The sequence below is a fragment of the Pholcus phalangioides genome, unplaced genomic scaffold (assembly GCF_987345545.1).
Source record: "Pholcus phalangioides strain wild (caught in Gottingen) unplaced genomic scaffold, Ppha-v1.0 ptg000015l_1, whole genome shotgun sequence".
Taxonomy (NCBI): domain Eukaryota; kingdom Metazoa; phylum Arthropoda; class Arachnida; order Araneae; family Pholcidae; genus Pholcus; species Pholcus phalangioides.
The window spans coordinates 94,580,446-94,592,601 of record NW_028301608.1 but is presented as its reverse complement, the minus strand read 5'-3'; the positions used below and the strand labels follow the sequence as shown (position 1 = coordinate 94,592,601).

Below are 12,156 nucleotides of genomic sequence, written 5' to 3'. Positions count from 1 at the left end.
TCCAGTTCTAATGCTTGCCTTGTCTGCAAGTTCTTGGATCATGATTTGATGATTCTTGCATCGCCAGATTCCTCACTTGGTCAATAACAATCTTATTTCTTCGATATTGAGGACCTACCAGTATGTGCTTCACTCTCTGTTGATGAACATCAATTCTCTAATATGCCATTATCAAACAAAATCAACAAAAAATAAAAATTGAATTTAACGTGAGTACACTTGATATTTAATCTTTAACACACTTGATGAGCCATCTTTGAAGAGGTTATACTGTTTGTTTATCAGTATGGTGCCCATTTCTTCCTCTCCAAAGGACTATTGAGTCTTGTGGATTGTTTCCATTTTGGAATCACCAAGCTTCACACAAAATTTAATGCAGTAGCATTCAAGTTTTTCCTGATGTTTTGTCAAAACCGAAAATGTGACCCGTTCACATACATTTTCTCATTCATCTGCAGTGTGCCGGCAACTGGTAGCTTCTGCAGGCAGGAAAAAATTTGAGCATGTGCACCAAACTGTCTCCCTAACTTCACTGGTGCTACGCATGAAAAATTATGATAGGATACTTTTTGGACAAACCTTGCAGACAACTAATGACATCACCACTGAATTACAAGCTAATACTTTCCCTCAGCTTGCTAGAACATGTACAGCATTTCATTGGTATTTTCACTTTTGAATATACCAATGATAGTAGCGGTTGAAAGAACGTCATGGCCAAATGGTCTGGCACTTATGATTTTTGATTAATCCCAAATCAATCTTCTCTTCAAGTTAGTTAAAGTGTAACCCCTTGAATAAATCCGTATGGGAAAGAATATAAAAGACAATTCTGATACACAACCAGAGGCATAAGCAGGGAAGAGCTCAGTACCCTCCCACCCAAAAATGGCAAAATTAAAAATATATATATTTCAATATCTCAAAATGCTGTTTTAATCAATTAAAATTTGTTTTAGAAGTCAGTAACCCCAAATTCTAATGGAAAATGGATTATATACCCCCTAAAAGGTAGGTCCCATATGGCTCTGAAATCATCCTTGACATGCACAGATTTCCATGTAATGGTACATCCCAAGCCGCAACCAGAAATGAAAATTTAGTTGCCTGAGGCTAGTATCTATTTTGGGACACACCTGCACCCCCCCCCCCTCATTTTTTTGAATGGAAAAAAAGTAAACTCGCTCTTTCTCATCCAGTGCACCTGATCCCACTGTCCTCTAGTAGCAGCCTTGGCACTTACACTGCAAGGTTCAAAGACGTTACACATGCATGTACAATCCCAGAACATGGTTTAGTTACCTCAGGTAACTGTTCTGGAATAGACTATTGAAGTGTTTCTCTTCATATTATAATTGTGAGCTGCCCCAAAGCAGAATATGCTGAAACTGCAACATACATCACGGAACAATCTGGGAGAATTTTAAAAAGTGTAATAAACACTATGGCAATACATTTACTGCAAAACATTTCCAGTCAGCTGAGGCATGGCCAACTCAACACAAGTACAACGAAGCTAGGGATCACTTGACTTTATATCCCCCCATTTGACCTAGGAAATATATTCATGAATGAGAACATTCCCTGAGGATAAGGAGTCTATTCCCTACAAATATAAATGTACTTGTATGGAATAGCCTTTAAATTTTGACACTTGAATTTTAAATGTTATTCCCTGCATTCATCCCCAGCATGTCAGACAGGATGTGTCGCAAACCAAATACATCGAGTCAGCCATGCCAGAGGATCATATGGTTAAAGTTGCGTGATCCCTAGTTTCATTGGCCTTGTGTTGAGACTGCAGTGGCTGAAAGTTTGTTGCAGAACAATGTAAAACATTTTGCTTTAAGGGTGAACAGTCATATTATATCTCACAAATAATTAGCAAATTCATTGGGCAGGTTCTATTAGAAGCATATAGCAAAATAAATGCAGGGTGTCTGGATCCACACATGTCCCTATTTTAAATCAATTCACTTTACAAAATGTTTGAAAAGATTAGAAAAGTATATAAATCAAAAGCTTTTCCACGTGCTCCTTTTATTGCTTGAATGAAAAAACGGTCCTATGACCATATCCCGTGAAACATGTACCACATGTTGATTTTGAGATTGTTAAAATCGCATGGGGATTTTCTGAGCCCCGATTTTTAGCAATTGTACTAAACCCTGTTGGACACATGGAATGTTGCCTCATCTGAAAAAAAGTATCCTTGAGCGGAAATCAAAAAAAAAAAAAAAGGTTTGTCATTGAGAGCCGACATATACACAAACAATTTATACCTTCTCCTATAATCAATTTTTCTCTGTCTGCTTGTAACAATGGCAGTGTATGCAATGACACGTTAAAAAAATTGAAACTCACAGGGCTGGACGGCCAAAAATTTTTCTCATTGTCCCACGTGATATCACTGATTTTCAATCATTCTTTGAAATTAGGGGCATTTGATCCAGACACCTTATATAATCACAATGCCACCAAAATTCTTGAGCATCCTCTTAGATCAATTTTTTTTTATTAAACGAAAAATGAAAGATTGATCCTTGAGCATTCCTTCCCCAGACCAGATCCCTGTAAGTCTTCCTATTTGTGGAAGACTAAGCAATGATTTACACAATTAACAGAGATTTTAGTATTTCTCTTCAAAAGTATTTATTGACAAACCAAATTGTAGAAGTACAAAGGAATGAAATTCTATAGTGAGAAATCAGATATATTTTGACGAACAACTGTTTTGAAAACGGGGGGAAAGAGACAGTCGATAAACAAAGAATAAAAAACTCCATAAAATTTTGAGAATGGAAAAAAATGTATACAGATGAGTATTCTTTCATAACTTTGAAGAGAGTCATTTTTAACAAGCATGTTTTTGCATGCTATTTTTTTTCATCCTATCTTGGTATCAAGCCAATCCATTAAAAAAGCCAGGTTTATTGGCTTTAGGACAATCTAATTTCCTCTTTCTTGACTTTGTCTTCTTTTCGCTTGCATTCTCCTCGATATTTTGTATGACAGATAATGCGTGAAACTTTATTTTCTGATCGTAAGAACAACTCGCGATAAATTTTTTGTCGTGTGAAACACTCAAGCCTTCGACGGGCAGTTCATCGTGGCTTCCAACTGCTCCAATAATTTTATTGGGATGCATCTGGATAGCACGGATCACCCCATCCTCGCAACCGGCGCAAAGAACAGTATCGCTGATGGGAGTTATGACGTCGATGGATCCGTCATGACATGGGAATCTGTCGCAGATGGTTCCCCACTCACCCCAGTTGAATATATTCAAAGCACCGTCACCAGAACCGACCACGACTTTTGTTTCTTTCTTCAGAATGGCCAAAGTCAGAAACTCATTATCAAACTGATCTGATTGCATTTCCAATTTGTTGGCTCTGATATTGTATGCGGACAAAGTACCCTCACCACTGGTTGCCAGGAGAGTCCTTCTATCACTACCCGTGGCCAAGCAACTAATGTATTCGTTGCTTTCTCTGAATTTAGCGATCGGCGTTGCTTTCCGGAAATCCCACATGATAAGCTGGCCATCGTCATCACCAGATGCAAGTACGAATGGATCTACCGGCAGCAAACAATATATGGCAGCGGCATTTTCTTCGACACACATCTTTCTGCTGACAGCTCCAACGTTCAAATCGACAATACCCACAGTATTATCGCTGGATCCTGTGAACAACAGCTCGTCAGAGACGGAAAACTTCACAGCCCTGCAGGATTCTTTGTGGTGCCTGAATGACATTAAGCGGTGATTAGACTGTTGGGGATCTGTGGTGTAAGAGAATATTTTAACAGGACCGTTGATGGTGCCAACAGCCAATATATCATTTGATGGATGTAACGCTATTTCGACTGCTATGGAATTTAAGCTGATATCAGCAGGAACAGGAACATCATCTTCTGCTATACAAGGACCGTCAGTATTTTGGTCTTCCATTTCAGACATGTTTAAGGACTACAATAAGAAAAAGGGAAAAACCAAGACATTAAGATACGTAAAGTAAAACATAAAGCAAAAAGAAAAGAAGAGGTAACACACTCAATATATAATGGTCATAACATTAACAAGCAAAATTAGAATTTAGTAAATAGAAGAAAAAAAGATTATCTTAGTGACAGTATAATGATACCTCGGCCACATATTTCTGATAATCTCAATGATGCACCTGACCCACTCGAAGGTATACAGGTTAACTTTGATAAATGAGACGCTGCAGTCCTGCTCAGTATGATACTTAGCAGGGCAAAATGGGAATAATCCAGAGTCGCGTGCCAATGAGATCTGATTCAAGGGGAGTGCCACTCCAATTAATGTTCGTCGTGGGGTTTTTTTTTTGGCTAAAGATACAAATCCATAGCCTTCAACCATCAGGGATTAGCACTGCATAACAGAAATGCAAGCTGAAGCCCTACCTCACATGCAAAGGGCAAAATATCCAACAGTAGGGTAAAACTAATCTGCCTCACATATTTCAGATAATCTCCATTGATACACCCCTGATCCACCCCGAGGGGTTAACTTTGTGAATCCGACGCTGCAGTCCTGCCCAGTAAGATAATTGGCAGGGCGAAACAGAAATAATTCCAGAGTCTAATGCCAATGAGGTATGATTCGAGGGGTAGTGCCAACCCTCTTAATGTCAGTGAATGCATAACTACAATTCCAAGCTGAAGCCATACCGAACAGTAGGGTAGCATATATATTTCAGATAACCAAGATTTCTTTAGTTTTTTCGGTCTCAACTAATGAATATGGTTTTGGCTAACAACTGTCTCAGTTGATATGGATGCAGGCCAGAGTTAATAAAAAAACGTTTTTTTGATTTAAACCATTTTTTTAAAATGTAATTAACACTATTCCCATATTAATTAATCTATGAATATTTCCTACATTTTAACAAAAATCCCCTTTTGCAATTTAGTTATTTTTTGCTTAGGCTAACTCTATGAATTACTTTGTGTTTGAAAATTCTTAATGTTATTATTAACCATATAATATAAAGGTTTTTTCTCCAGTTAATTTCAGTATGCTTAATTAGGAAGCTATTTTGCAAAAACTGCTATAAAAATTAGGAGAAATATATAATGTATTTAATGAAGTATAAATAATGCAGATTAATTAGAGATGATTTACGATATACGGGGTGATTATAACTAAAGTTCTGATTTCAAAACACTTTAAAAAAAGAACCATCGTCAGAATGACTTTAAAATTTACATGAATATTCCTGAAGCAATGGAATTTTAAATGGCAAAGGGGGAAAAATATTTAAAAATGTAAAATTAACGACGCTGTACTCATCCAACACGTTCGCAAAATGGAAATCATAGCCAGTCAGGGCAAAATGATAACTTAATTAGTATTGCACGATTTCATAATTCATGGAAACATTACAAAAATGAAGTAATTGAACAAATAAAACTACTATTTATTTAAGAAATGCTAAATATGTTGTCCACTGTGTTCTGGCTATGAGGTAAAAGCACAAAAATGTTCAACAACAGATCAAAGTATGTCATGATGTGGATGTGCTTGCAATTCGACCACTGTTCATAGTATTTTGAGGTACCCCCTTCCCCACAGCCAGAAGTTGCAAGGATTAAGGTCAGATGAACTGACGGCCAGGTGTCATGTGATGCTGTTATTGTCAAAATGGTTCTTCAGCAGCAGTTTTGCTGGTATTGCAATATGCATCTTGATAAAAGTTGTACTATCCACACACTGATGTTGTTGAAGTGCCAAAATTATGTGGTTACACAAAATGGTATTATCCTGCTGGCCAAGTACTCACAAATTTTGCACTTTTTTTTCTTTTCTTTTGCCAAAGAAATTTTCATTGCTTCAGGAGTATCCATGTAAATTTTCAAGTCATCCTGACCAGTAGTTCTTATTGTATAGCTTTGGAATCATAACTTCAAATTATAATCACCCTGTATATAGCTGATTATTTTTCGTAATTCTATTACTACTATACAGTAGAACCTTAATTAACTGGGTGAAAGTATAAAAAAAAATGATTGAATATCAAGACTGGGTGATATACAGTATGAGATGTGCTACTTCTTATGGGAAAGAAAATGAAAATGTCTGTGGGGTAATGTAACTACTAGTACACTGGTCTTTATTGGATTATAAGGCCAGCTGCCCCTAACATGATGGTGTCACTACTGTTACTGCTTTTTTGTGAGGGAAAAAAAAAATCCTGTGAGATAATGCACCACTACATTTAGATGTGTAATGCAATCCTTATTAATAAATTTGCTAAAGATAGAGCATCAGAATGTAGCCAAAAGTTAGAAAATGTGGTAAGAATGAGAAATTTTAGCTTCTGTATGTCACTTTAAATAACTAAGATACTTTATATGAAAAAATGTATACATTCAGGCCAGTTTTGTGAGACTTTTTGGGAAAAAACCACTTATACTACCCTATACCATTTAAAGATAACACAGCCATATTGTAAGTGGAATTTCCGTACGACAATCATTAGAATTACTATCACTGAAAAGTTTGATTAATTTATATTTGCCAAAAATCATTTTCCACACACACCTGTATTTCTCTTTCAAAACATTTTTGATTCATTTGATATAAAACAAAAGGTAAAGAGAAAATAATAAGCTGGTTGGACTAAGTAAGAGGAAATAAAGTTTTAAAAAAAAAAGTCCTCAGAATTGAATGCTTTCATTGCACATGGTGAACTGCTGGCAGAGATGGCACTGTACTCTAATTTACCTGGGTCCCAAGACCCAGGGTATTCAAAACATCTGGGTCCCTCTCAAAAAAATTATCTTGGAAAAAAATTATGGTTCTCCCATAATTCACCGGTATCTCTATGAATTTTTTTCCAGCATGCCCCAGGTCTTTGATCACCTGCTTATATCTCTTCGTTGAGACAGAGCAGTGGGCCATGCTCTGAGTAGGAGAACGAGGTATCTCTGTGAATCAAATAAATTCATTTTTAAAAACATGTTCTATCCAAAGGTTCATTTACTTTCATTTTTCATTGTCTACTAGTAGGAAAAGCCTCTGAGAATTGAACATGTGGAATTTAACACATGTAATAAATCTAAAACAAATATACAGTCGATCACGCTTATAACATTCCTATTTAGAACATTTTTCCACTTAGTACGTCTTATTTTTGTCATCCCAACTCTAAATAATTCTCATTAAGATTTCCTGTTTGAAGTGTTTTCCTGCTTGCATCATTTTTATGAGTTTTTTGAAAACAGTTTTAAGCAGGATCCACTGTAAATAAAAGTTAGAGGCACACATTCGTATATTTACTAATAGATTGAGATTTATTAATTCTAGATTTATTTTCCATTTCTTTAAGAAAATCTTAGCTCTTTTAATAATATCTTCTAATCTAAATTTAAAGCAAATGAGATTCCCTCTCTCACTTATCTTCCAATTCGCTATTCATATAAATCCTTGCGAAGCGATTTCCTGGTAAAATGATTTTATTTTCTCTCCGATAGACTACATTTAACTGCCACATATTTTCAGACATGAGAGCTATGTCAGATTTGTGCTGGTGAAACAAGTGTTTGTATGCGCCCAGCATTCAGCGTGTTTTGTGTTCAGTAGATGGTGCCATCTATCAAGGGCTGCAACTAGATACTTTGTCAAATGGGGAGAGGGGGGGGGGATACACACATTTTGGCACCCGTGGAATATAAAAGAAACAGTTATAAAGGGTGAATTCCACGCGCTGTCTAGTCCAGAGCTCGAGGTTGGCACTAGACCCGCCTGCATCTATCCACCAAATTGGTAATAATGCATGGATTTGAAATTTAATGTATATATATTTGCGTTGTAGGTCTGTGTGATTTTCGTGATAACCAGAGCTTTTTTCAAAGGAATAGGCAACTCAAAATTGGAAAATCTTAGAAAAACATATTTTTAGCAGATTACCACTAAGCAATCGCGGGTTCCAAATCCAGATTTTCACCAAAGACATAATAAGCAGAAGGGCGGGGGTATAGAGGCTCAAGAAAATTAAAAATATTTTTGTATTTTTTCCACAATATTTTAATTTTCTACAGTCTTTCACATACTATGTTAATTTAAAATTCTTTTTGAGCATTAATGATCCACAATTTCTGTGGAAGAAATCCTTCAGTCCTTCCAAAAGCCGATTCTGCATACACACCAGGGATTTTTGCGATGCGAAACGGTGACTACCGCATAGCAGCTAGGTGACAGTTTTGTCACCTAGCTGCAAGCTACCTATATTCAAGGTAGAGTTTTTATAGATTTTTATTTTTTTTCTGAACGATCTCAGAAAATGTTTTACACTTTGACACAGGGGCGTTCCAAATCCTTTATGATTTTTCAAAAAATGTGCATTCGCAATCTTGTAAGAACAAGGTGAATTTCTGCTGTATAGAAGCCAGCCGTCTTTGAATGACGGCAGATAGCTGCGAAAATACAGTAATTTCAGGCATCTAGCCAGAGGGGAGAAAATCTGCAGGAGAATAGAAACTCTGTGAAATTTGGACATTTTGTAAATGGCCCCTCATTAAGGGAAGCAACTAAATAACTTCAACAACCCCTGTGTATATCAATACAATACAGTATACAAAGTAGTAAAACCACTTTTTCAAGGTTGCGCGATCGTGATGGACTGTGAAAAGAAAAAGGGGAAAAAGTTTTTTTCCCATCTACTTTTTTCTTCTTGGAACTAGGAAAGAACGTGTCCCGCAGGACACATGAACCAATTTTTTATGCACCTCTTTCCGAAATTCGAGGTAGTTGTGAAGCGCTCTGGTTAGAGAGTTAGCAAATTAAAAAAAATTACAGGAAAGGAGAAGTCGCAATAACAATAAATTATGAGAGAAATGACAAGATCACAAAAAATTAAATGACACTAAATTTTAATTTGGTAAATAATATATTTAAATTTGAGGAAACAGTACAATCCCTTATTTTTATGGCGATTTCTTTTCTAGCCTGTTGGCACTTTTCTTCCTGGTCGGTAAATGGTTGGCCATTTTCTTTCGTTGGTTTTTTCTTCTGCCAGTTATTGTTTTTCCAGCTTCTGGGTTGCTATTTTCTCTTTAACTATTGGTTACTATCAAAAAAGGAAATAGCTGATGGTTAATTTTCCACAAGTGTGGCCAGTGCCAACAAGACTTTTTTGCGCCAAGAATTGACAACCTGGATAGCAGATACAGTGTTTAATAGTTTCGGCAAACCATTTTAAAATTCCATTAATTAACCACATATTTTGTTAACTCAATTTTTTGTGTATAATTCTGTCATAGTTTCCAGCATATTTCGATTGATTATCGCGCCTTATTGCACATTAGATTGATTTCATGCAATAAATTGAATTTGTGCAATTCTATGTGTTATTTGTCTGCCATCTTGAATTGCCTGCTTTTGCAGCGGATTGCTGGGTGCGGAAAAAAAAGTTGCCACGTTGGTTGCAACTAATTTTCCAGGCTCATAGAAAATTAAGGTGACGTCACCATTAAAAGTTTGCTAGTTTTAATTATAAAAGCTTGCAAAGCTTTTCATAATTAAAAAATCTTAAGCTTTAGAGCTTAATTTTTTTCCATTCATTACAGACATTATATCGTACATAGCTTTCCCCTGTATGCCATTTGGAATTATAATTTTAATCCTGCAATTGTGTTTTTATTGAACCAGAGACTTTTTTTGCCCTGACCATTGCATTATTTAAAAGGAGGTCCTGATTTTTAATATTTTTCAATCCTGTATCCGGTCTAGCATGTTATAAGTAATGAATATACCTTTTTTCATCGAAGAATATTAGGTAAATTACCAATACATATCGTAGCTTGGTGTTATTAGCTGTTTTTATTGCCAAACCCGATTCGACGCTATTTGCTAGGGTGTTAAGCTACCAGTAGGGCAATAGGAACACCAAATAATGTTAATAAATTTTCCAGAGACAATGGTCTTGTCATAATTAAAAAATAGACACAAAAAAATATGGCATACATTGGGAATTGAGTGAATGTTGTTTTGGTATTGTTTTTATAGTCATTTTTTAGCTTTTAACAGCCACAGTGTTGTTCCTTTCTTGTGATGTGTTGGCAATTTTTTTCTTTGGCAAGAAAGACGTCCGAAATCATGACTCTGCAATACTCATCATGCTTCCAGACGGTTTTTCTTCATGAAAGAAAACCCGCCAACACATCACCGAAAGGTATTGTACTGAATATGTTCCAAATTTAATAACATTCACACATTTATGGAAAATGCAACGGCTTCAACTAGATTTGCCTAGACTGGCAAATTTCAATCACTATGAGCCATTCAAACAGCATGAAATACCTTAGATTAGACATTTCAAGGAGCTGTAAATGCAAATAAGCTTCTTAACTTCGGTTTAGAATTCCATTAAAAAAAAAAAAACTATTAATTCATTGTTTTTAAGTAGTACTGCATGTAATCAAAGCACTGATCTACTGACACATGCTGAAACGTTGAGATCAATTATTGATAAGAAAACGCCCACAATTCCGAGAAAAGACTTAGAATTAATGGATACTTTGTTATTAATAGATTGATTGTTAGAATGCGTTAAAACTAGGAAACTAAGAATTTACGAAGCTCATATGTTTATCAACTCACACACTTCTATTTACAAACATTAAGACAGGACTGTCAGTGCTAACGTACTGGCACCTCCGTGATCACTATTAACTACGACTAAGAGCAATTATGACTGAATTATTAATTATTTCAGCTACAAATAATGACATTATTTAAAGGATATAACTCAGATGAGATAGCATATGAACTATTGACTCGATAAGCACGTTTTTTTAGCACCGGTTTAGATGCAGTTCGCAACTCGAATAAACATTGTTAGGCTCAATGAAATGTTGCCACGAGGATTGACTTCAGAGATTCATACACAATATAATACAGATAAAAACGGCTGTTTATTGAAATAGGAAATTACCCTTTAAAAGGTCAGTATCTATATAAACGCGTACACAGGAAAAAAGCAAAACAATACTTAACCCTTGTACAGTTACGGGTAGTGCATTTTGTTAGCAAAAGCACGAAACCCAAGAAGAATGATCCAGAAACTTCTACACCGCCAGCTCAGTCCTACGTGACGTCACAGTTACGATGACGTCATGATTTTGAAGACTACTCCGCCATTTCCATTCTAAGCAAGCAAATTCTAAACGCTGAAAAAAACATGTTTATTTTTGAAAATGAAAGTTGCTATTTATATTTCAATCATCATTAAAGCAACGAAATTCTGTTGTTGTTTGCTTTGATTATTTTTTTTTTGGAAAATTGTTGAGAGGGTTTATTTATTTCAAAATATTTGAAATCACTGCATGAAAGCAAATCGCAGACTTTTGTACTTGAACTTTTCTTTAGTCTCTTCTGTGTCCAAAATGTTCGTGAAATTTCAGTCGGTGATTTCTGGTTATTGAGCATCATGGACCGTCCTTTTTACAGAGCCGTCTTAAGAGCATCATCCCAAGTTGTCACCTGACGTCAATAAAAACGTTTTTTAGAAATCATAAAATGTCTCAAACATGTCGTGATGAAATGGTTATGATAAAATAATTATGTCCATTTTGGAAACGTCAAAAATGACGTAAAAACAAAGACCATTTGCAAATAGTTGGATTTTTAGAAGATAGATAGCGCTATTCGAAGAGACGGAAGAGGAAAAAACTCTTTCTCGTTAGCTCCGAGGAAAAAACGTATCACGTTGTGGCGCAGGTCGATTTTGAACCCAGATCCTGCGAATTTGAACCTCTACCGATCGTAGCAGCACCAATTAGGTGTTATTTTACAAAGACTTCACAAGTATTGAATTATTAGTTATATTACAATTTCCGTTAAGTAATTCCTGAGTTTGAGTAATCTTCCGGACCAATATGGGTCCTCCGGCTAAAAGTTACTTTTTAACTTTTCTTGCCCCCCTCCCGACCAGAACTTGATGCCCCCTGGTTAACATGCTTACTCTCGAAAATTTGAACCAGATCTTATTTTCATGCGGCCCCTCTGGACGTGCCGGAGAGTCCATGCCTTAAAACGGCACTGACAGCATCACCAATGTCAACATATCACAATGAAGCACCAGTAATAGCAAAATTCAGAAATGAGCTGCTGATCGTAAACTTTGT

The 12,156-nt window shown here is 36.0% G+C and overlaps 1 protein-coding gene across 1 annotated transcript; it reads right to left on the bottom strand.

Moving 5' to 3' along the window:
• Nucleotides 1-2,638: 2,638 nt before the first annotated feature.
• LOC149077094 (WD repeat-containing protein 55) lies at nt 2,639-11,108 on the bottom strand. The gene is made up of 2 exons (XM_089244824.1): nt 11,027-11,108; nt 2,639-3,973 (listed from the first exon to the last, which is right to left on the bottom strand). Exon 2 carries the CDS (start codon nt 3,962-3,964, stop codon nt 2,903-2,905), a length of 1,062 nt encoding a protein of 353 aa, XP_089100950.1. The 5' UTR covers nt 3,965-3,973; nt 11,027-11,108; the 3' UTR covers nt 2,639-2,902.
• Between the last annotated feature and the right edge of the window lie 1,048 nt (nt 11,109-12,156).